The sequence below is a fragment of the Nerophis ophidion genome, linkage group LG17 (genome assembly GCF_033978795.1).
Source record: "Nerophis ophidion isolate RoL-2023_Sa linkage group LG17, RoL_Noph_v1.0, whole genome shotgun sequence".
NCBI lineage: Eukaryota > Metazoa > Chordata > Actinopteri > Syngnathiformes > Syngnathidae > Nerophis > Nerophis ophidion.
In genome coordinates this window covers 37,520,549-37,546,820 of record NC_084627.1, presented here as the reverse complement: position 1 = coordinate 37,546,820, position 26,272 = coordinate 37,520,549, and the positions used below count along the sequence as shown (strand labels likewise).

General features: G+C 38.4%; 1 protein-coding gene across 1 annotated transcript in view; it reads right to left on the bottom strand.

The window, feature by feature from the left end:
- The window catches only part of shroom3 (shroom family member 3), a 214,179-nt gene extending 188,388 nt beyond the window's left edge, over window positions 1–25,791 (bottom strand). Inside the window, 1 exon segment of the mRNA XM_061876895.1 lies at window positions 25,631–25,791. Coding sequence (XP_061732879.1) covers window positions 25,631–25,774 — 144 coding nt within the window. The 5' untranslated portion in view covers window positions 25,775–25,791.
- Between the last annotated feature and the right edge of the window lie 481 nt (window positions 25,792–26,272).

Genomic DNA, 26,272 nt, shown 5'->3' with positions numbered 1-26,272 from the left:
TCAAAATAAGTATATTTTACTTTTGGCAAGATGTCACAGCCCGACTGTTTACCGCACTTTTAAGTTTATCCACAAGCAATAATGTAACAAGTGCGATAATTCATCCCACACACACATATACATGTCTTGCCTACTTTGTGTGGACCCACATTTGGTCAGTAGGTTGTGAGGGCCCCCCTTTCCACTATAGCTAGAAGGATGAAAAAAATATATCGAGCACTACATGGGAGTAGAGTTGCAACCTCACTTCAGAATGCAAAACACACCAAGTAAAAAAAAACATTTTACTTCTGTAGTTGTGAGGACCGACCGCTGTTGCTTTGCTACTCAACCCACCTCTGGTCACACATCATCTTACACTAAATGATCTTCAAAAAAAGTATCTTTTACTTTTGGCAATATGTCACAACCCGACTGTTTAAAGCAATTTTAAGATTATCCACAAGCAAAAATGTAACAAGTGCGATAATTCATCCCACACACACTTATACATGTCTTTCCTACTTTGTGTGGACCCACGTATGGTCAGTAGGTTGTGAGGGCCCCCCTTCCCACTATAGCAAGAAGGATGGAAAAAATATATCTAGCACTAGATGGGAGTAAAGAGTTGCAACCTCACTTCAGAATGCAAAACACATTAAGTAAAAAAAATATTTTACTTCTGTAGTTGTGAGGACCGACCACTGTTGTCTTGCTACTCAACCCACCTCTGGTCATATATTATCTAACGCTAAATGATCATCAAAATAAGTATCTTTTACTCTTGGCAAGATGTCACAGCCCGACTGTTAACGGGACTTTTAAGATTATCCACAAGTAAGAATGTAACAAGTGTGATAATTCATCCCACACACATATACATGTCTTGCTTACTTTGTGTGGACCTACATTAGGTCAATAGGTTGTGAGGGCCCCCCTTTCCACTATAGCTAGAAGGATGAAAAAAAAAAATATCTAGCACTAGATGGGAGTAAAGAGTTGCAACCTCACTTCAGAATGCAAAACACACAAAGTAAAAAAAAATATATTTTACTTCTGTAGTTGTGAGGACCGACCGCTGTTGCTTTGCTACTCAACCCACCTCTGGTCACATATTATCTAACGCTCAATGATCATCTAAATAAGTATCTTTTACTTTTGGCAAGATGTCACAGCCCGACTGTTTACCGCACTTTTAAGATTATCCACAAGCAAGAATGTAACAAGTGCGATAATTCATCCCACACACACATATACATGTCTTGCTTACTTTGTGTGGACCCACATTTGGTCAGTAGGTTGTGAGGGCCCCCCTTTCCACTATAGCTAGAAGGATGAAAAAAATATATCTAGCACTAGATGGGAGTAAAGAGTTGCAACCTCACTTCAGAATGCAAAACACACAAAGTAAAAAAATATATATTTTACTTCTGTAGTTGTGAGGACCGACCGCTGTTGCTTTGCTACTCAACCCACCTCTGGTCACATATTATCTAACGCTCAATGATCGTCAAAATAAGTATATTTTACTTTTGGCAAGATGTCACAGCCCGACTGTTTACGGGACTTTTAAGATTATCCACAAGCATGAATGTAACAAGTGTGATAATTCATCCCACACACACATATACATGTCTTGCTTACTTTGTGTGGACCTACATTAGGTCAATAGGTTGTGAGGGCCCCCCTTTCCACTATAGCAGGAAGGATGGAAAAAATATATCTAGCACTAGATGGGAGTAAAGAGTTGCAACCTCACTTCAGAATGCAAAACACATTAAGTAAAAAAAATATTTTACTTCCGTAGTTGTGAGGACCGACCGCTGTTGCTTTGCTACTCAACCCACCTCTGGTCACACATTATCTTACACTAAATGATCTTCAAAAAAAGTATCTTTTACTTTTGGCAATATGTCACAACCCGACTGTTTAAAGCAATTTTAAGATTATCCACGAGCAAAAATGTAACAAGTGCGATAATTCATCCCACACACACTTATACATGTCTTTCCTACTTTGTGTGGACCCACGTTTGGTCGGTAGGTTGTGAGGGCCCCCCTTTCCACTATAGCAAGAAGGATGGAAAAAAGATATCTAGCACTAGATGGGAGTAAAGAGTTGCAACCTCACTTCAGAATGCAAAACACACTAAGTAAAAAAAATATTTTACTTCTGTAGTTGTGAGGACCGACCACTGTTGTTTTGCTACTCAACCCACCTTTGGACACACACCATCTTAAACTAAATGATCGTCAAAATGAGTATCTTTTACTAATGGCAAGATGTCACAGCCCGACTGTTAACGGCACTTTTAAGATTATCCACAAGCAAGAATGTAACAAGTGCGATAAATCATCCCACACACACACACACACACACACACACACATACACAGTTTAGTAATTGTGTGTGTGTGTGTGTGTGTGTGTGTGTGTATCAGCATCGCCTCAGAGCTTTATCGGGCGTGTTGATGATGGCTCTTAGCTGCCTGTCAGTGAGTAAGCCAGTGGGCGCCTACATGTGCGCCTATCAAGTGTAGATGTGTCCTGTCAAGGTCTAAATGTCTTTGAGCATTGGTTTTGCACAATAACTGTGAAGTATATTTCTATAGCGCTTTTCTCCAGTGACTCAAAGCGCTTGTACATAGTGAAACCCAATATCTAAGTTACATTTAAACAAGCGTGGGTGGCACTGGGAGCAGGTGGGTAAAGTGTCTTGCCCAAGGACACAACGGCAGTGACTAAGATGGCGGAAGCGGGGTTCGGACCTGGAACCCTCAAGTTGCTGGCACAGCCATTCTACCAACCAAGCTAACTAAACAACTAAACACAAGTGAAAACTATATCTACTACTCTTTTTAATCCGTTAGTTTTTGCCCTCCTGTGTCCAGGGAACCAGTCCCTGAATGTAAAAATGATGACAAAAAACACAATCTGTTTTTAAAACAAAAAATATAAATCACTCTAGTCTCAATTATATACTGATACCACCCTTGGTATCGACACTATTTATGTGTACGCCTGGCCACACATTTTAAATGGGAGACAGGTCTGGATTACAGAGAGGCCAGTCTAGTATCCGCACTCCTTTACTACAAAGCAATGCTGTTGTAACACATTGCGTGGCATTGTCTTGCTGAAATAAGCAGGGGCGTCCATGATAACGTTGCTTGGATGGCAACATATGTTGCTCCAAAACCTGTATGTACCTTTTCAGCAGTAATGGTGCATCCACAGATGTGTAACTTACCCATGCCTTGGGCACTAATACACCATCACAGATGCTGGCTTTTGAACTTTGCGCCTATAACAGTCCGGATGGTTCTTTTCCTCTTTGTTCCGAAGGACACGGCTTCCACAGTTTCCAAAAACAATTTGAAACGTGGACTCCTCAGACCACAGAACACGTTTCCACTTCGCATCTGTCCATCTTAGATGAGCTCGGGCCCAGCGAAGCCGACGGCGTTTCTGGGTGTTGTTGATAAATACCTTTCGCTTTGCATCGTAGAGTTTTAACTTGCTCTTACAGATGTAGCGACCAACTGTAGTTACTGACAGTGGTTTTCAGAAGTGTTCCTGAGCCCACTGATGTCACTTTTTGATGCAGTACAGCCTGAGGAATCCAAAGTCATGTTACGTGCAGGGATTTCTCCACATTCTATGAACCTTTTGATGATATTACGGACCTTAGATGGTGAAATCCCTAAATTCCTTGCAATATCTCGTTGAGAAAAGTTGTTCTTAAACTGTTCGACTATTTGCTCACGCATTGTCCACAAAGTGGTGACCCTCGCCCCATCTTTGTTTGTGAATGACTGAGCATTTCATGGAAGCTGCTTTTATACCCAATCATGGCACCCACCTGTTCACCTGTGGGATGTTCCAAATAAGTGTTTGATGAGCATTCCTCAACGTTCTCAGTCTTTTTTGCCACTTGTGCCAGCTTTTTTGAAACATGTTACAGGCATCAAATTCCAAATGAGCTAATATTTGCAAAAAAATAACAACATTTACCAGTTCGAATGTTAAATATCTTGTCTTGGCAGTCTATTCAATTGAATATAAGTTGAAAGGATTTGCAAATCATTGTATTCTGTTTTTATTTAGTATTTACACAACGTGCCAACTTCACTGGTTTTGGGTTTTATAAACGCGCAAGAGAAAGAAGTCCTCCTATTGATTAAAATGACCAAAATACAGTAAATATTGAACATATTACATAATGTTATGATCATGTTTGCTACTACATTATGTATGGACTCGCACTGTGTATATAATACGTTGATGGAGGGTTTTGATGTAGAGTTTTGGTGACTCCCATTGAAATTTCCAAGCGTGTTTTGTCATTTTTAACATCCTAATCGATAATAATGACATCATGATTGTGAACAATAAGCAAACTTCCAAAAAAAAGTGCAGTTCCCCTTTTACACATTACAGTACAGTACAGCCACCTTATGAACACAATCAGGGAGAAACTTGACATATCTTCCCGATCTGGAACAAACCCTAAAAAGTGTTGTGATCCGAGGCGGTTCTTGTGAATGCCAAAGTCATCTCGCACAGTTGTGAAACATTAGATTCTGCCTCTCTGGGCCTCTTCAGATAAAACAACTGCCAAGAATTTCTATCAGGGTGTATCACACCCTACTTTTACACTTTTCAATGTGTTCTGTCCCTCACACAACATTTTTCAAGGAAAACTGCACTTTTTTTTCTGGAATTTTACCCATCATTCCTAATCCTAAAGTGAGACAAAAACAAACGCATTTCTCTTTTCTGTGGGTTCTGAAGAGTAAAACACTGCTAGCACAAGGCGGCTAACAATGCAGGTAATGGACATTCATATATTTTGCCTAAAAACCTCTGTAAAACAAACACAAAAAACTTTTAACAAAGTTTTATATACATGTAACCCTGCACATTCATGATAACATGAATATTTAAAGTATTTTGGATTATTTTAAGTTGTACAGTATAGCAACGAACGCTACTTCCGTCAACAACAACAGCTACCACTAATCATGACAGACTTTATGAGAGCTGACAACTACAAATCCCGTTTAAATATGAGTTGGGAAATTGTGTTAGATGTAAATATAAACGGAATACAATGATTTGCAAATCATTTTCAACCCATATTCAGTTGAATATGCTACAAAGACCACATATTTGATGTTCAAACTGATAAACATTTTTTTTTGCAAATAATCATTAACTTTAGAATTTGTTGCCAATTAGAAAAGGTGGCAATATATACTGATAAAGTTGAGGAATGCTCATCGAACACTTATTTGGAACATCCCAAAAGTGTGCAGGCTAATTGGGAACAGGTGGGTGCCAAGATTGGGTGTAAAAGCAGCTTCCCTGAAATGCTAAGTAATTTATAAACAAGGATGGGGCGAAGGTCACCACTTTGTAAGCAAATTGTCCAACAGTTTTAGAAACAACATTTCTCAACGAGCTATTGCAATGAATTTAGGGATTTTACCATCTACGGTCCGTAAAATCATCAAAAGGTTCAGAGAATCTGGAGAAATCACTACATGTAAGCGATGGCATTACAGACCTTTGATCCCTCAGGCGGTACTGCATCAAAAACCAACATCAGTTTGTAAAGAATATCACCACATGGGCTCAGTAACACTTCATAAAACCACTGTCAGTAACTACAGTTGGTCGCTACATCTGTAAGTGAAGTGAAGTGAAGTGAATTATATTTATACAGCGCTTTTCTCTAGTGACTCAAAGCACTTTACATAGTGAAATCCAATATCTAAGTTACATTTTTACATGTGGGTAAAGTGTCTTGCTCAAGGACACAACGGTAGTGACTAGGATGGCGGAAGCGGGAATCGAACCTGCAACCCTATGGGCAAAATCTCCAAGAAAGTGCAGTTCTCCTATGGGGCGGCATAGCTCGGTTGGTAGAGTGGCCGTGCCAGCAATTTGAGGGTTGCAGGTTCGATTCCTGCTTCTGCCATCCTAGTCACTGCCGTTGTGTCCTTGGGCAAGACACTTTACCCACCTGCTCCCAGTGCCACCCACACTGGTTTAAATGTAACTTAGATATTGGGTTTCACTATGTAAAGCGCTTTGAGTCACTTGAGAAAAGCGCTATATAAATATAATTCACTTCACTTCACTTCCTTTCAAGGCGCTATTAAAGGCCTACTGAAATTAGATTTTCTTATTTAAACGGGGATAGCAGGTCCATTCTATGCGTCATACTTGATCATTTTGCGATATTGCCATATTTTTGCTGAAAGGATTTAGTAGAGAACATCGACGATAAAGTTCGCAACTTTTGGTCGCTAATAAAAAAGCATTGCCTTTACCGGAAGTAGCAGACGATGTGCGCGTGACATCACCGGTGTGAGGGCTCCTCACATCCTCACATTGTTTATAATGTGAGCCATCAGCAGCAAGAGCTATTCGGACCGAGAAAGCGACAATTTCCGCATTAATTTGAGCGAGGATGAAAGATTCATGGATGAGGAAAGTTAGAGTGAAGCACTAAAAAAAAAAAAAAAAAAAGGTGACGGCTCCAGGCGACGGCAGTGTGAGCGATTCAGATTTTATTAGACACATTTACGAGGATAATTCTGGAAAATCCCTTATCTGCTTATTTTTTAATAGTGTTTTAGTGAGATTGTAAAGTCATATCTGAAATTCAGATGGCTGCGGTGAATGCCAGTGTCTCTCAGAGAAGCCAATCCAGGAGCCAAGATCACAGCTGCCTTTTTGACAGCTGCAGGAGGAAGTCGCATAATCCGCTGAAGTCTCCGGTAAGAGCCGACTTAATATCACAATTTTCCCACCCAAAAACTTGCTGGTTGACGTAGAGAAACATGTTTGCTTGACCGCTCTGTGTTAAAGCTTCACAACAAACAAAGAAACACAGGCTGTGTCTCGGTGCTAAAGGGAGCTCCAATCCACCGCTTTCCACCAACAGCATTCTTCTTTATAGTCTCCATTACTAATTGAACAAATTGCGAAAGACTCAGCAACACAGATTTTCAAAATACTGTGTAATTATGTGATGAAAAGAGACGACTTTTAGCCGTGTGTGGTGCTGCGCTAATATGTCCCCTCCAACCCGAGACGTCACAAACCCGCGTCACCATACATCATTCCGCGACGTTTTCAACAAGAAACTCCGCGGGAAATTTAAAATTGTAATTCAGTAAACTAAACCGGCCGTATTGGTATGTGTTGGAATGTTAATATTCCATCACTAATATATAAACTATCAGACAGCGTGGTTGGTAGTAGTGGGTTTCAGTAGGCCTTTAAAATGTGGCACTTTTGTCATGTGTATTGAGGTACAGTATTTTCCGGACCATAGGGCGCTCCGCCGATTAATGGTCTATTTTTGATCTTTTTTCTTATATAAGGCAACCTAACCTAACCCTAACCCGAATCCTAACCTGATCCTAACCCTAACCCTAACCTGATAAGTAGGCGCATTAAAAGAGTCATATATATATATTTTTTTCTAAATGTAAAACACTTCCTTGTGGTCTACATGACATGTAATGGTGGTTCTTTGGTCAAAATATTGCATGGATTATGTTTTACTGATCATCTTCAAGACAGTCGCAGTCTTATTTACGTGGCTCACCTTCGGCAGCGTCTTGTAGCGGTGTAGCGTGCAAGGACGGGAGTGGAAGAAGTGTCAAAAGATGGAGCTAACTGTTTTAATGACATTCAGACTTTACTGGAATCAAAAACGGAGCAGCATCTCCTCATCAGGAAACAACAACACCGTAAATGTGAAAAAACGTCTGACCGGAACTCTAATAACTAAAGTTCCTTGGGTGAATAATGTAAACTCACTACACCGGTATGTTTTAGCGCTTTCATGGCGACTTTACCGACTGATATAAGTATAAACTTTACATTACTTTATTTTAGAAATGGCAACAGCGGAGGATGAATGTCCCATAACAATAAATTAGAGAAAAAGAAGAAGCTCATCGACTACAGATGATTGGCACGGACTACAAAGGCGGGCAGGCACAATTTTTCAGGATTTATGCAGATCCCAAATACAGATCAGCAGGTACCAGAAGGTAAAACAACTTGCTTTTGCATAATATTGCGAAACAAAACACCAGATTATCTGTCTTACCTTATACACACACCATAATAATACCCGTATGTTCAATGTGCCGACAATCCATCAAGCGGTGCGGCTTCATAGCTTACCAACGTCGTACTAAAAAATGTTGACAGATTTTTGAGCGTCGTGTGTAATATTCTATGTTATTCTATATTATACAATTGAACATTTACAAATGTCGGTGTTGTTTACTGGAGACATATTGCCATTATAGTGCAGCCTACACTTATCTCTTATGTTTGACTGCCATCTATTGGTCAAAATTATCATTACATCATGCACCAAATAAAATAGCTTCGAGGTGGGTAAGCTCAACCAAATGTATTCCTTACATTAGGCGCACCGGATTATAAGGCGCACTGTCGAGTTTTTTAAGGAAAAAAATTATTTTAAGTGCGCCTTACAGTACGGAAAATACGGTAATAATAGTTTTTAAAAAATACTACAACTGGAAATAAACGCAATATGTTACAGCATACGTCAGCAGCTTTTTAAGGAGCCTTTGTAACCTGTTTTGAAATTATTCTATTATCATTTAGAATTCCAAATTAAATAATATTGTGATATATATTGTTAATCGCCAAAAGCTGCAATAATAATCTATATCACGATATAGATTCTAGGACATATCTACCTGTAGTTAGAAAGCTACTTCTTCCTTCCTTCTTGTCTCCTACTGACTGTATGCCTTTGTAGAAAAAGTGTCGCTGGGACAATGAAGCTAGTAGTCCGGTGAGTCATTTGCACACAGTAGAGCATTATGTGTCAAAAGACTCTTTGATCCCTAAATGTGAGCCTTACTATGAAACCACTGGATTTTGGCAAATGTGCTACTTAACAGTACAATTCATCTTTACAACAACACTTTGACTTTATTCTACATTTAAATATATATATATATATATATATATATATATATATATATATATATATATATATATATATATATATATATATATATAAAAACCCCGTTTCCATGAGTTGGGAAATTGTGTTTGATGTAAATATAAACGGAATACAACAATTAGCAAATCCTTTACAACCCCTATTCAGTTGAATGCACTACAAAAACAATTTGGTGTTCAAACACATAAACTCAATTTCTTTTTGCAAATAGTAATTAACTTACAATTTCATGGCTGCAACATATGCCAAAGTAGTTGGGAAAGGGCATGTTCACCACTGTGTTACATCACCTTTTCTTTTAACAACACTCAATAAACGTTTTGGGAACTGAGGAAACTAATTGTTGAAGCTTTGAAAGTGGAATTCTTTCCCATTCTTGTTTTATGTAGAGCTTTAGTCGTTCATCAGACCGGGGTCTCCGCTGTCGTATTTTACGCTTCATAATGCGCCACACATTTTCGATGGGAGACAGGCCAGGAAAGTACCCGCACTCTTTTACTACGAAACCACGCTGTTGTAACACGTGGCTTGGCATTGTCTTGCTGAAATAAGCAGGGGCGTCCATGATAACGTTGCTTGGATGACAACATATGTTGCTCCAAAACCCGTATGGACCATTCAGCATTAATGATGCCTTCACAGATCTGTAAGTTACCCATGCCTTGGACACTAATACACCCCCATACCATCACAGATGCTGGCTTTTGAACTTCGCGCCTATAACAATTTGGATGGTTATTTTCCTCTTTGTTCCGGAAGACCCCACGTCCACAGTTTCCAAATATAATTTGAAATGTGGACTCGTCAGACCACAGAACACCTTTCCACTTTGCATCAGTCCATCTTAGATGAGCTCGGGTCCAGCGAAGCCAGCGGTGTTCCTTGTTGTTGTTGATAAATGGGTTTTGCTTTGCATAGTAGAGTTTTAACTTGCACTTACAGATGTAGCAACCAACTGTAGTTACTGACAATGGTTTTATGAAGTGTTCCTGAGCTCATGTGGTGATGTCCTTTACACACTGATGTCTGTTTTTGATGCAGTATCGCCTGAGGGATCAACGGTCCGTGATATCATCACTTATGTGTAGTGATTTCTCCAGATTCTCTGAACCTTTTGATGATTTTACGGACCGTAGATGGTAAAATCCCTAAATGACTTGCAATAGCTCGTTGAGAAATGTTGTTCTAAAATTGTTCGACAATTTGCTTACAAATTGGTGACCCTCGCCCCATCCTTATTTGTGTTCCCAATTAGCCTGCACACCTGTGGGATGTACCATATAAGTGTTTGATGAGAATTTCTCAACTTTATCAGTATTTATTGCCACCTTTCCTAACTTCTTTGTCACGTGTTGCTGGCATCAAATTCTAAAGCTAATGATTATTTGCACAAAAAAAAAATGTTTATCAGTTTGAACATCAAATATGTTGTCTTTGTAGCATATTCAACTGAATATGGGTTGAAAATGATTTGCAAATCATTGTATTCCGTTTATATTTACATCTAACACAATTTCCCAACTCATATGGAAACGGGGTTTGTATTTATATAGCCCTAACGACATCCTTGGTTCAGAGCCCACATAAGGGCAAGGAAAAACTCACAACCCAGTGGGATGACAATGTGAATGTCTATGAGAAACCTTGGAGAGGACCGTAGATGTGGGCAAAATTCCGAAAAAGTGCAGTTTTCCTTTAACCCTCAGGATGGGAATGTTTACCCATCCATGCATTTTCTACCTCTTGTCCCTTTTAACTATGTCCAAATGATGTTATGTATTTTAAACATGATTCAGTGTCTCACACCTGGACACCCGTTAAGACAAGCGGCTCAACGCCTCCATCCTTGTGAGACTTTTCAGTATTTCGAAGGAGCGTTCGCTGAATGTAGCACCAAATCAAAATTAATATGTGCGTGTGTGTGTGTGTGTGTGTGTGTGTGTGTGTAGGTTGAATCAGCATTTTGCTCTGGTTGGTGATCAGATTTTTATGTTTGGTGGTTACGGAGCAAGTGATGACTTCTGTAAAGACCTTCATGTCCTCAACCCAGGTAAGATGGTCTGAACCCTCTGGGAATCATCATCATGCTAGAAAATTTAAATAATTGTATAAAACAAAATAAAACATGAAAAAAAAAAGAAATAAAATAGTTAAACTCACAATTTGTAGCACCCATTCATTTTGTAGCACCCATTCAACACCGTATAAGCCAGCCTTTCCTAACTTCTTTGACACGTGTTTCTGGCATCAAATTCTAAAGTTAATGATTATTTGCAAAAAAAATGTTTTTATCAGTTTGAACATCAAATATGTTAACTGAATATGGGTCGAAAATGATTTGCAAATCATTGTATTCTGTTATATTTACACCTAACACAATTTCCAAACTCATATATATATATATATAAATATATATATATATTAGGGATGCACCGATTAATCGGTAACCGAATATGGCAAAAAAAGCCACATTCGGCCTTCGGTGGAATGAGTTAAAAGCAAGGCCAAATAGTGGCGTGTGACGCAAAGACGGAATTTTTTTGACGCGGTGACGCAATCAACCAACGTGCAGTGTTACATTTAAATTGTTTTATAGATAGTTAGTTTCCTTCTTTTTATTCTGAAGCTGAAGTACTGTTATTGACAAATCTGTTCTGGCCTGGGATATGTTGTGTACCTGTATAAGTGTATGAGGTTACAAGCACACACTTATTGAGATTTAGTGGGTCCTCTGTTTACATTATTAGCCTGTTGTGTAGGCTACCTGTATAAGTGTAGGAGGTTACAAGCACACACTTAATTGAGATTTACTTGAGCCTTCTGTTTACATTTTTAGCCTATCTACTGTGGCTAAGCAGACTTTTGCCAAAAGGACAATAATTCATTTGTTGTGGGTTTATCCACTTTAATGCACTTTATTTTTTGGGGGGAATGCATGTTTTGTTGAAGGCCTAATATAAATGAAAAACGGTGCTTTTTTTGAAAAGCAAAGGCTACTGGAATATTAAAAAATGTCAATATTCAATAAAAAAATACTTTATTTGAAAAACATGTCTAAAAATGTATTCTAGGCTATTTATGCAATATAAAAAAGTTGTGAAAAACTGGATTTATTATTCGGTATTTGGTATTCGGCCATCGGCCAAGCGCTCAAATTTTATTCGGTTTCGGCCGCAAATTTTCATTTCGGTGCATCCCTGATATATATATATATATATATATATATATATATATATATATATATATATATATATATATATATAATTTTTAGGCCTAATGCGGCCCCCCCGGTCCAAATGTTTGGACACCCGTAGGGTGTAGCCTTTATAAATGAATGCTGAGCCACCATTCATTCCAGCAGGTTTAATGCAAGTCACGAGACCACCAGATTCAACTCATTAAGACTATTTAGCCTGAGCTGAAACGTGTACAATTGAAACATTTCCCAGCTTAGAACAAGCCAGGAAATGCCCAGATGAAATAGTCTTTTTGGAAAGTGATCATTGTTATTATTTTTATGTCTAGCAGCATCACACATTTGGTACATTACACAAAAGATTCTACATAAAAAGGTGTCTGGTATTGTAGAATTTGATAACAATGACACAAATTGCATCAACAAATAAAAGGTGTGTTTATTTCATAATCATATTCTTAAGCATTATTATTATTATAAGTCTCATTTTTTGATTCACAACTACTTCCGCATTTCTTAACTAATTCAAACCCTTCTGACGTCAAAGTGTTTCAGGATATGATGGTTATTTTTCTGCACTGTCCCGAAGTTCCCCATTATATTTCTACCGCCACAAAATTGACTAATGGTGCATTTTCCCCAAAACCTGTATTCTCTATTTCATGTCTTCGTCCTATTTTACAGCCATTTGACTTTGGTCCCAGGGAAACACCCTCGCACATTTCATGGCGAGCTCCCCTGCTGATCTTTATTGTTTTAATAAAAATGAGGCCATGACAGCTGGAAGGGAAATAATTACTGCTCATTTCCCAGCTTGTATGAGAAAATGAACAAGACGTGAGCGTAAGTGACAGAAGGATGAATGTAGTTTGTTTGGACCACAAAACAGTCAAGTGACCTAACTGTGATATAATATTATTATTATTTAAAAAAAAAAAAAAAAAAAAAACGCAACATAATTCCCACAGTTTGCTCACAGTTGAAGATCTCTACTCTAAAATATTTACAAAAAAAAAAAGAAAGATAATAAACAAATACAAAAGCCCAAACCAGTGAAGTTGGCACGTTGTGTAAATCGTAAATAAAAACAGAACACAATGATTTGCAAATCCTTAACAACCTAACGTTGAACTGGAAACATTTGTTATTTTTTGCAAATATTAGCTCATTTGGAATTTGATGCCTGCAACATGTTTCAAAAACGCTGACACAAGTAGCAAAAAAGACTGGGAAAGTTGAGGAATGCTCATCAAACACTTATTTGGAAAATACCACAGGTGAACAAGCTAATTGGGAACAGGTGGGTGGCATGATTGGGTATAAAAGCAGCTTCCATGAAATCAGCAGTCATTCACGAACAAGGATGGGGCGAGGGTCCCCACTTTGTGAACAAATGCGTGAGCAAATTGTCGAATAGTTTAAGAACAACATTTCTCAACCAGCTATTGCAAGGAATTTAGGGTTTTCCCCATCTACGGGCCGTAATATCATCAAAAGGTTCAGAGAATCTAGAGAAATCACTGCACGTAAGTGTTGATATTACGGACCTTCAATCCCTCAGGCGGTACTGCATCAAAAAGCAACATCAATTTGTAAATGATATCACCACATGGGCTCAGGAACACTTCAGAAAACCACTGTTAGTAACTACAGTTGGTCAATAAATCTGTAAGTGCAAGTTAAAACTCTACTATGCAAAGCGAATGCTTTTTATCAACAACACCCAGAAACGCCGCCGGCTTCACTGGGGCCACGCTCATCTAAGATGGACCACAGGTGTTCTGTGGTCTGAAGAGTCCACATTTCATATTGCTTTTGGAAAATGTGGACGTTGTGTCCTCTGGACCAAAGAAGAAAAGAACCATGCGGATTCGTAAAGGCGCAAAGTTCAAAAGCCAAAATATGTGATGTGTTACAACAGCGTGGCTTCATAGTAAAAGAGTGCGGGTACTAGACTGGCCTGCCTGTAGTCCAGACCTGTCTCCCATTGAAAATGTGTGGCGCAATATGAAGCCTAAAATATGACAACAGAGACACCGGACTGTTGAACAACTTAAGCTGTACATCAAGCAAGAATGGGAAAGAATTCCACCAGAAAAGCTTCAAAAATGGGTCTCCTCAGTTCCCAAACGTTTACTGAGTGTTGTTAAAAGGAAAGGCCATGTAGCACAGTGGTAAAAATGCCCCTTTGCCAACTTTTTGGCAATGTGTTGCTGCCATTAAATTCTAAGTTAATGGTAATTTGCAAAAAATACAACATTAACTATCTTCTCTTGCATCCATCCATCCATCCATTTTCTACCGCTTATTCCCTTTCGGGGTCGCGGGGGGCGCTGGCGCCTATCTCAGCTACAATCGGGCGGAAGGCAGGGTACACCCTGGACAAGTCGCCACCTCATCGCAGGGCCAACACAGATAGACAGACAACATTCATTCTCACATTCACACACTAGGGCCAATTTAGTGTTGCCAATCAACCTATCCCCAGGTGCATGTCTTTGGAAGTGGGAGGAAGCCGGAGTACCCGGAGGGAACCCACGCATTCACGGGGAGAACATGCAAACTCCACACAGAAAGATCCCGAGCCTGGATTTGAACCCAGGACTGCAGGAACTTCGTATTGTGAGGCAGACGCACTAACCCCTCTGCCACCGTGAGGCCTGCTCTTCTCTTGCAGTCTATTCAATTGAATATAAATTGAAAAGGATTAGCAATTCGTTGTATTCTGTTTTTATTTACGACTTACACAATGTTGCCAACTTCACTGGTTTGAGGGTTTTGTATAAACATTTAAATACCAATAACAGAACCCTTAAAGGCCTACTGAAACCCACTACTACCGACCACGCAGTCTGATAGTTTATATATCAATGATGAAATATTAACATTGCAACACATGCCAATACGGCCTTTTTAGTTTACTAAATTGCAAGTTTAAACTTCCCGCAAAGTTTCCTGTTGAAAACGTCGCGGAACGATGACTCGTATGTTGATGCGTGCTTGTGACGTTATTGGTTGGAGCGGATATTTTATCCCAGCACCACTCACGGCTAAAAGTCGTCTGCTTTAATCGCATATTTACACAGTATTCTAGACATCTATGTTGCTGAATCTTTTGCAAATTGTTCAATTAATAATGGAGACGTCAAAGAAGAATGCTGTTGGTGGAAAGCGGTGTATTGCAGCTGCTTTTAGCAACCAAAACGCAGCCGGTGTTTCTTTGTTTGTTAAGCTTTAATATGGAACAGAGCGTTCAAGCGAACATGTTTCCCGACCACATGTCAACCAGCAGGTTTCGGCGAGAAAATTGTGGTAATAAGTCGGCTCTTGCCGGAGACATGAGCGGAGTTTGCGTCCTCGTGCAGCAGCTGTCAAAAAGGCAGCTGCGACTTTCTTGGCTCCTCCATGGCTTCCATCAGAGACACTGGCGGTCACCACACCCCTCCGACTTTCAGGTATGACTTTATAATCTCACTAAATTACTAGTAACACAATAACCAGATAAGGGATTTTCCAGAAGTATCCTAGTAAATGTGTTTAATAACATCTGAATCGCTCTCACTGCCCTCGCCTTTTTTCCCCCCTAGTCCTTCACTCTAACTTTCCTCATCCACGAATCTTTCATTCTTGCTCAAATTAAAGGGGAAATCGTCGCTTTCTCGGTCCGAATCGCTCTAGCTGCTGGTGGCTATGATTATAAACAATGTGAGGATGTGAGGAGCTTTCACAACGGTGACGTCACGCCCACATCGTCTGCTACTTCCGGTACAGGCAAGGCTTTCTTATTAGCGACCAAATGTTGCGAACTTTATCGTCGATGTTCTCTACTAAATCCTTTCAGCAAAAATATGGCAATATCGCAAAATGATCAAGTATGACACATAGAATGGACCTGCTATCCCCGTTTGAATAAGAAAATCTCATTTCAGTAGGCCTTTAAATAACCAGAACCATATTTAATGTTTCTTCTGCCAAAAAGTATATTGTGTGTCTACCTTGTCGCCTTGTAATTAAAGTATTTTCATTTTAATAATAATCCACAAAGTATCATAAGCATCATGGGAGTCCAACAGAGAGGCAGCAGTTGTGTAAATTGCTCAAATAAAACCAGCTGCCTATCAGTGACATGATGGTGTCGGGCTCGAAATGGCACGAGATTTCACAATGCATTGTGGGGGCTGGGTGGCCATTGTTGCTGGACAAAGTTTTTGTTTACATGGCTGTACTCAACCGGCAGTATTGTGAGAGAGAGCTGCAAACTGGATTAAAATGGATCGTACGAGAGAAAATAATTAAGGGACTGTACCGAATCAAACTCAACCCTGTTCCACACGCTTGCCTCCTTAAAAAATAATTAAAATTGGTGGAATTGATCCATATGAGCGATTCGAATAGAGGAGACTAGAGACAGCTGCTGAATGTGTTCTGTATCTTGACCGTCAAGTCAGTTTTTATACAGGCCAAACATTACAGAATGCCAAGTCGATAAAAGCTCACGGACAAACTAACTTTGGGTGCGTATTAGGGTTGTGAATATTTGGGTGTCCCACGATTCGATTCAATATCGATTCTTGGGGTCACGATTCGATAATATATCGATTTTTTTTTTGTTCTCGATTCAGAAACGATATTTTTCCGATTCAAAACAATTCTGTATTCATTCAATACATAGGATTTCAGCAGGATCTACCCCAGTCTGCTGACATGCTAGCAGAGTAGTAGATTAAAAAAAAAAAAAAAGCTTTTATAATTGTAAAGGACAATGTTTTATCCACTGATTGCAATAATGTAAATTTGTTTTAACTATTAAACAAACCAAAAATATGACTTATTTTATCTTTGTGAAAACATTGGACACAGAAGTGTTATCAAACTTATGCAAGTGTAAGCCACTGTGACACTATTGTTTTTATTTTATTTTCATAAATGTCTAATGATAATGTCAATGAGGGATTTCTAATCACTGCTATGCTGAAACGATAATTAATATTGATACTGTTGTTGATAATATTCATTTTTGTTTCACTACTTTTGGTTTGTTCTGTGTCGTGTTTGTGTCTCCTCTCAATTGCTCTGTTTATTGCAGTTCTGAGTGTTGCTGGGTCAGGTTTGGTTTTGGAATTGGATTGCATCGTTATGGTATTGCTGTGTAGTGGATTGTTGGATTGATGTAAAAAAAAAAAAAAAAAAAATTTATAAAAAAAAATTGAAGATAAACTATGTTTCAAAATTAAATTTTCATTTCTTTCTTCAACGATTCGACTCGTATTCGAATCGATTTTTTCCCACACCCCTAGTGCGTATAAAACCTCGATATTAGAAAGATAACTTCCTCCTGTGTGGTGCATCCTCGAGAATTTTTTTTCAAACTTAACCTTCGTCTTGTGTTAAGGTCAGCACTGACCCGTTTTAGTTTTTAATTACATAAAAGAACCACTTTTTTTTTTGCATCAAAGCTTTTTGACTTTGTCGGTAACCTCTATTTCAAAAAAACTAAACATTATTTTTTTTCACTAAGTTATGAAATGCTCTGGTTGAAATAATGACCTTAAAGGCCTACTGAAATGAGATTTTCTTATTTGAACGGGGATAGCAGGTCCATTCTATGTGTCATACTTGATCATTTCGAGATATTGCCATATTTTTGCTAAAAGGATTTAGTAGCGAACATCGACGATAAAGTTTGCAACTTTTGGTCGCTAATAAAAAAGCCCTGCCTTTAACGGAAGTAGCAGACGATGGCGTCACAAGTGTGAGGGCTCCTCACATATTCACATTGATTTTAATGGGAGCCACCAGCAGTAAGAGCTATTCGGACCGAGAAAACGAATATGTCCCCATTAATTTGAGTGAGGATGAAAGATTTGTGTTTGAGGATATTGATAGCGACGGACTAGAAAAAAATAAATCAAGTTAAAAAAAAAAAGTGATCGCATTGGGACGGATTCAGATGTTTTTAGACACATTTACTAGGATAATTCTGGGAATTCCCTTCTCTTTCTATTCTGTTGCTGGTGTTTTAGTGAGTTTAATAGTACCTGATAGTCGGAAGGGTGTTTCCACAGGTGTCTTGAGGCCAGTGTCTGATGGAAGTTGACGCCAGCTGTATGGACGGCACAAGCTCAGCTGATCTCCGGTAAGTGGCGACTTTTTACCACAATTTTCTCACTGAAAACTGCTGGTTGACATTTGGTCGGGATCCATGTTCGCTTGACCACTCTGATCCATAGTAAAGCTTCACCTCCGGGAATTTTAAACAAGGAATCACCGTGTGTTTGTGTGGCTAAAGGCAAAAGCTTCCCAACTCCATCTTTCTACTTTGACTTCTCAATTATTAATTGAACCAATTGCAAAAGATTCAGCAACACAGATGTCCAAAATACTGTGTAATTATGCGGTTAAAGCAGACGACTTTTAGCTGTGTGTGTGCGCAGCGCTAATATTTCCTTACAGTCCGTGACGTCACGCTTACACGTCATCATTACGCAACGTTTTCAACAAGAAACTCCCGGGAAATTTAAAATTGCAATTTAGTAAACTAAAAAGGCCGTATTGGCATGTGTTGCAATGTTAATATTTTATAGTTGATATATAAACTATCAGACTGCGTGGTGGGTAGTAGTGGGTTTCAGTAGGCCTTTAGTGTTGTTAGGGTCGGTTTTGACCCAGTTATAAAAATAAGATTATCAATTAATAATTAGAGCCAAAACTGAACAAATTGACAGCCAGCTCCCCTCCCAAACATGTGAGCTCATTTTTAACTTGTTATCCAGTACAAAAACAAACAAAGACGGGCATGTCCAGACATGTAAAGTCAGTCAATTCAGTATAAAATTATTAAAAGGAAATAATAAATACAACAACTTAATTCAAAGAGATGCGTTCTAATACCCCTCAGTAATAGTCAGGTAACACAACAACCTTTTATGTATTTATATAATTCTCTTGAGGTTCATTTTACCATTTTTTCATTGAAATCGAGGGCTATATTGCCAAAAAAAAAAGGCCCAATGGCCCACACCAAAAATATTAAAACCAATATTTTCATGGATAAGGAAGCCTAACAGGGGAACCAACAGATGAGAAACAAATTGTATAATAAATAATTATTGTTTTTAGTGTATTTTACAGCTGATTTAAGACATGGGTCAAAACCCAGCCATTAACATAATAGATAGATAGTACTTTATTAATTCCTTCAGGAGAATTCTCTCAGGAAAATAAAACATTATATATAAAACATAAAAAGATAAAAAATTAATTAAAATTACAGAAATCTAACACAAAAGGAAGGTTAAAGGAGCCATATGTAGTAAAGTGGGTAACCAAGAGATGAGAAACAAATTGTATAATAGATACCTTATTTCCTTGAATTGCCGCCGGGGCGCTAATTAATTTAAAACCTCTTCTCACTCCTGCGCTTACCAAAGGCATGCGGTAAAAGTAAGCATGCGTTAATTATTCTAAAACCTCTTCTCACTCCGGCACTTACCAAAGGTATGCAGTAAAAATTTGAGTGTGATGTAAGCTTGGACCTTAAATCCTACTGAATAGCTCTTAATCTTCTTCCCTTTATGTGATTTCAAATTACCGGTATTGAAATCAGCCTCCTCCATTTTGAAAATGATGACAGGGGAAGTGCCACTCGTGACGTCACGAGTTTGACCAGACGGTAACACTAAGCATGCGCTAATTATTTTGGGAAGCGAGTTTGACCCGGCAGTAATTCAAGGCAGGCGCATACTATATGCCCTGCGGCAATTCAAGGAAATACGGTAATTGTTTTAGTGTATTTTACAGCTGATTTAAGACATGGGTAAAAACCGACCCGTTAACATAATAGATGGATAGTACTTTTTTAATTCCTTCAGGAGAGTTCCCTCAGGAAAATTAAAACGTTATATATATAAAAAATTCAAAAAAAAGATAAAAAAAATTAAGAGATGGTAACAGAAATCTAACACAAGAGGAAGGTTAAAGGCCTACTGAAACCCACTACTACCCACCACGCAGTCTGATAGTTTATATATCAATGATGAAATATTAACATTGCAACACATGCCAATACGGCCTTTTTAGTTTACTAAATTACAATTTTAAATTTCCTGCGGAGTTTCTTGTCGAAAATGTCGCGGAATGATGATGTGTGTTTGTGACGTTTCGGGTTGGAGGGGACATATTAGCCCAGCACCACTTACGGCTAAAAGCCATCTCTTTTCATCGCATGATTACACAGTAATTTGGAAATCTGTGTTGTTGAATGTTTAGCAATTTGTTCAATTAATAATGGGGACGTCAAATAAGAATGCTGTTGGTGGAAAAAGGTGGTTTGCAGCTGTCTTTAGCACCGAGACACAGCCGGTGTTTCTTTGTTTGTTGTGAAGCTTTAACACAGAACGGTCAAGCGAACATATTTCTCTATATCAACCAGCATGTTTTTGGATGGGAAAATTGTGATATATATATCTTACCGGCGACATCAGTGGATTATTCGTCCTCCTGCACTAGCTGTCAAAAAAGGCAGCTGTGAGCTTGGCTCCTAGGCTTCTCTCTGAGACACTGCGTGTTCACCGCAGCCATCCGACTTTGAGGTATGTCTTTACAATCTCACTAAAACACTATTAAAACAATAAGCAGATAAGGGATCTTCCAGAATTATCCTAGTAAATGTGTCTAATTACATCTGAAACGCTAACACTGCCCGCCCGGAGCCGTCGCTTTTTATTTTATTATTTTTTTCTAGTCCTTCACTCTAACTTTCCTCATCCACGAATCTTTCATCCTCGCTCAAATTAATGGGGAAATTGTCGCTTTCTCGGTCCGAATTGCTCTTACTGCTGGTGGCTCACATTATAATGTGAGGATGTGAGGAGCCCTCACACCGGTGAGGTCACGCGCACATACTTCCAGTAAAGGCAAGGCTTTTTTATTAGAGACCAAAAGTTGCGAACTTTATCGTCTACTAAATCCTTTCAGCAAAAATATGGCAATATTGCGAAATGAACAAGTATGACACATAGAAATAAGAAAATCTCTTTTCAGTAGGCCGTTAAAGGAGACATATGTAGTATAGTGGCCAGTAATGGTACTGCAATCCCAAACAATTATGTCGCCCCCTCCCACTCTTCATGACTGAGGTTGCCAGATATGCAGCCGAATCCGACTCCTACTCCAAGGAACTTCAAAATGGCAATCGACGAGTCCTACGTTGTAGGTTTCTCTTGTTTATGCTTCTTGCAAGATCGTTTACTAAGTAATTATGCCACATGTATTACGTATTGGTAAAGTTTCGCAGCAATATTTCCGTCGGGAATTGGGACAGATTGTTGGCATTACCCTGGTAAAATGTCTACTTTGACTGCACGGACCACCACTGAAATAATTATAAATAATAATATATAATTTATAACAGGGGTCACCAACCTTTTTGAAACCAAGAGCTACTTCTTGGGTACTGATTAATGCGAAGGGCTACCAGTTTGATACACACTTAAATAAATTGCCAGAAATTGCCAATTTGCTCAATTTACCTTTAATAAATAAATCTATATATATTTAAAAAATGGGTATTTCTGTCTGTCATTCCGTCGTACATTTTTTTTCCTTTTACGGAAGGTTTTCGTAGAGAATAAATGATGAAAAAAACACTTAATTCAACGTTTTAAAAGAGAAGAAAACACGAAAGAAATGAAAATTTAATTTTGAAACATAGTTTATCTTCAATTTCGACTCTTTAAAATTCAAAATTCAACCCAAAAAAATGAAGAGAAAAACTAGCTAATTTAAATCTTTTTGAAAAAAAATAGTAAACATTTTTTTATGGAACATCATTAGTAATTTTTTCCTAATTAAGACTAATTTTAGAATTTTGATGACATGTTTTAAATAGGTTAAAATCCAATCTGCACTTTGTTAGAATATATAACACATTGGACTAAGCTATATTTGAAGCATTATTTATTCTAGATCTTCCAGAACAAAAATGTTAAATGAAATTCAAAAGACTTTGAAATAAAATTTAAATTTGATTCCACAGATTTTCTAGATTTGCCAGAATATTTTTGATTTTATTTTAATCATTATAAGTTTAAAGAAATATTTCACAAATATTCTTCGTAGAAAAAACAGAAGCTAAAATGAAGAATTAGACTACCGTATTTCCTTGAATTGCCGCAGGGCATATAGTATGCGCCTGGTAAGTGCCGGAGTGAGAAGAGGTTTTAAAATAATTAGCGCATGCTTACTTTTACAGCATGCCTTTGGTAAGCGCAGGAGTGAGAAGAGGTTTTAAATTAATTATCTCCCCGGCGGCAATTCAAGGAAATACGGTAAAATGTATGTATTATTCTTTACAATAAAAAAAATTACTTGAACATTGATTTAAATTGTCAGGAAAGAAGAGGAATGAATTTAAAAGATAAAAAGGTATATGTGTTTAAAAATCCTAAAATCATTTTTAAGGTTGTATTTTTTCCTCTAAAATTGTCTTTCTGAAAGTTATAAGAAGCAAAGTAAAAAAAGAAATGAATTTATTTAAACAAGTGAAGACCAAGTCTTTAAAATATTTTCTTGGATTTTCAAATTACATCTGTACGTGACACGACAATCAACAATGTCCACACAAAGAAGGACAGCAACAACGTAGATAGTCTTGCTTGCTTACACAAAGTAAATTTTTTAACGTTTTCTGCTGGTGGTGTGCCTCCGGATTTTTTTTTTATGACAAAAATGTGCCTTGCCTTAAAAAAAAGTTGAAAAACACTGAACAAATATTTTCATGGATTTTCAAATTCTATTTGAGTTTTGTCTCTCTTAGAATTGAAAATGTCAAGCAAAGCGAGACCAGCTTGCTATAGTAAAAAAAATACGATTTAAAAAATAGAGGCAGCTCACTGGTAAGTGCTGCTATTTGAGCTATTTTTAGAACAGGCCAGCGGGCGACTCATCTGGTCCTTACGGGCTACCTGCTGCCCGCGGGCACCACGTTGGTGACCCCTGTATTAGCGCATGCTTACTTTTACCGCATGCCTTTGGTAAGCGCAGGAGTGCGAAGAGGTTTTAAATTCAAGGAAATACGGTAAAATGTCATTCTTATTCTTTACAATGAAAAAAACACAACTTGAACATTGATTTAAATTGTCAGGAAAGAAGAGCAGGGAATTTAAAAGGTAATAAGGTATATGTGTTTAAAAATCCTAAAATCATTTTTAAGGTTGTATTTTTTCTCTAAAATTGTCTTTTTGAAAGTTATAAGAAGCAAAGTAAAAAATAACCAAATGTATTTAAACAAGTGAAGACCAAGTCTTTAAAATATGTTCTTGGATTTTCAAATTCTATTTGAGTTTTGTCTCTCTTAGAATTGAAAAAGTCAAGCAAAGCGAGACCAGCTTGCTAGTAAAAGGCTACGCAAAACGAAAGTCAAACTGAACTGGCTACAAAGTAAACAGAGACAATATGCTGGAAGACAGCAAAAACTTACGGCGTACACAAAGTACATCCGTACATGACACGACAATCAACAATGTCCACACAAAGAAGGACAGCAACAACATGGATAGCCTTGCTTGCTAACACAAAGTACATTTTTTAACGTTTTCTGCTGGTGGTGTGCCTCCGGATTTTTTTTCATGACAAAACTGTGCCTTGCCTTAAAAAAGGTTGAAAAACACTGAACTATCTGACTGCGTGGTCGGTAGTAGTGGGTTTCAGTAGGCCTTTAAAATATTTTCTTGGATTTTCAAATTCTATTTGAGTTTTGTCTCTCTTAGAATTGTAAATGTCAAGCAAAGCGAGACCAGCTTGCTAGTAAAAGGCTACGCAAAACGCAAGTCAAACTGAACTGGCTACAAAGTAAACAGAGACAGAATGCTGGACGACAGCAAAAACTTACGGCGTCCACAAAGTACATCTGTACGTGACACGACAATCAACAATGTTCACACAAAGAAGGACAGCAACAATGTGGATAGACTTGCTTGCTTACACAAAATACATTTTTTAACGTTTTCTGCTGGTGGTGTGCCTCTGGATTTTTTTTTATGACAAAAATGTGCCTTGCCTTAAAAAAGGTTGAAAAACACTGAACTATCTGACCGTGTGATCGGTAGTAGTGGGTTTCAGTAGGCCTTTAAAATATTTTCTTGGATTTTCAAATTCTATTTGAGTTTGGTCTCTCTTAGAATTAAAAATGTCAAGCAAAGTGAGACCAGCCAGCTAGTAATAAATACAATTTGAAAAATAGAGGCAGCTCACTGGTAAGTGCTGCTATTTGAGCTATTTTTAGAACAGGCCAGCGGGCACCACGTTAGTGACCCCTGAATTAGCCATGCTTACTTTTACCGCATGCCTTTGGTAAGCGCAGGGGTGACAAGACGTTTTAAAATAATTAGCTCCCCAGCGGCAATTCAAGGAAATCCGGTAAAATGTATTTTTCATTCTTTACAAAAAAAATTGAAATACTTGAACATTAATTTAAATTGTCAGGAAAGAAGAGGAAGGAATTTAAAAGGTAAAAAGGTATATGTGTTTAAAAATCCCAAAATCATTTTTAAGGTTGCATTTTTTCTCTAAAATGGTCTTAATGAAAGTTATAAGAAGCAAAGTAAAAAAATAAAATAATTTATTTAAACAAGTGAAGACCAAGTCTTTAAAATATTTTCTTGGATTTTCAAATTCTATTTGAGTTTTTGTCTCTCTTAGAATTGAAAATGTCAAGCAAAGCGAGACCAGCTTGCTAGTAAATAAATACAATTTAAAAAAATAGAAGCAGCTCACTGGTAAGTGCTGCTATTTGAGCTATTTTTAGAACAAGCCAGAGGGCACCACGTTGGTGACCCCTGAATTAGCGCATGCTTACTTTTACCGCATGCCTTTGGTAAGCGCAGGGGTGACAAGAGGTTTTAAAATAATTAGCTCCCCAGCGGCAATTCAAGGAAACACGGTAAAATGTATGTATTATTCTTTACAATGAAAAATAAAAAACTTGAACATTGATTTAAATTGTCAGGAAAGGAGAGGAAGGAATTTAAAAGGTAAAAAGATATATGTGTTTAAAAATCCTAAAATAATTTTTAAGGTCGTATTTTTTTTCTAAAATTGTCTTAATGAAAGTTATAGGAGGCAGAGTAAAAAAAAATGAATTAATTTATTTAAACAAGTGAAGACCAAGTCTTTATAATATTTTCTTGGATTTTCAAATTCTATTTGAGTTTTGTCTCTCTTGGAATTAAAAATATCAAGCAAAGTGAGACCATCTTGCTAGTAAATAAATACAATTTGAAAAATTGAGGCAGCTCACTGGTAAGTGCTGCTATTTGAGCTATTTTTAGAACAAGCCAGCGGGCTACTCATCTGGTCCTTACGGGCTACCTGCTGCCTGCGGGCACCGTGTTGGTGACCCCGGCTGTAAAGGCTGACTTGTCGTACCTTGGAGATGATGAGCGGTTCTCCGTGCTCCAGGCCGCCCTGAAGGGTGAATCCCCACGGTGCTCCACCCTGCAGCCGGGCCTCCACCACGACCCACCCGCCGCCGCCCGACGCCGGCTGGAGCCCGACCCGGCCACCGTCCATGCCCGGAAAGGAAGCGCTAATCCCGGGCTATATGCGGTGCTCAGGAGGGTCCGGGCCGCCCAGCTTCTTCTCATGCCCGGGAATCATCCGCAGGTCCGGTTTGAGAAGTCCCATCGAGCACCGAGCGGCAAAGTGCACATTCCTCAGGCGCAAAGAGGGCGGAAGATCCGGTAAAACAACACCCGGCACGCCGACTCGTGGAAGTCCAAAAGTTCTCGCCGAGAACACAAACTTCAAAAGCTCAACGGCGTGGAAGCTATCAACATTTGATTTTGTCCCAACAGAAACCTTCAAACTGTCCGTGTCGAACTTTTTCTGGGCAAAGTTTAGCATCACAAAAGAATTTGATGCGATTCACTGAACACACAGAAAAGAACCGGAGGGGGCGGGGGAGGTGTAGAGAGGGGGGGGGGGGGGGACACACAGACTAGAGTGACGTCAGCAGGAAATATGAAAAGAAATGAACAAAAGTGAGGAAAGCGAAAGGTGATGACGTCA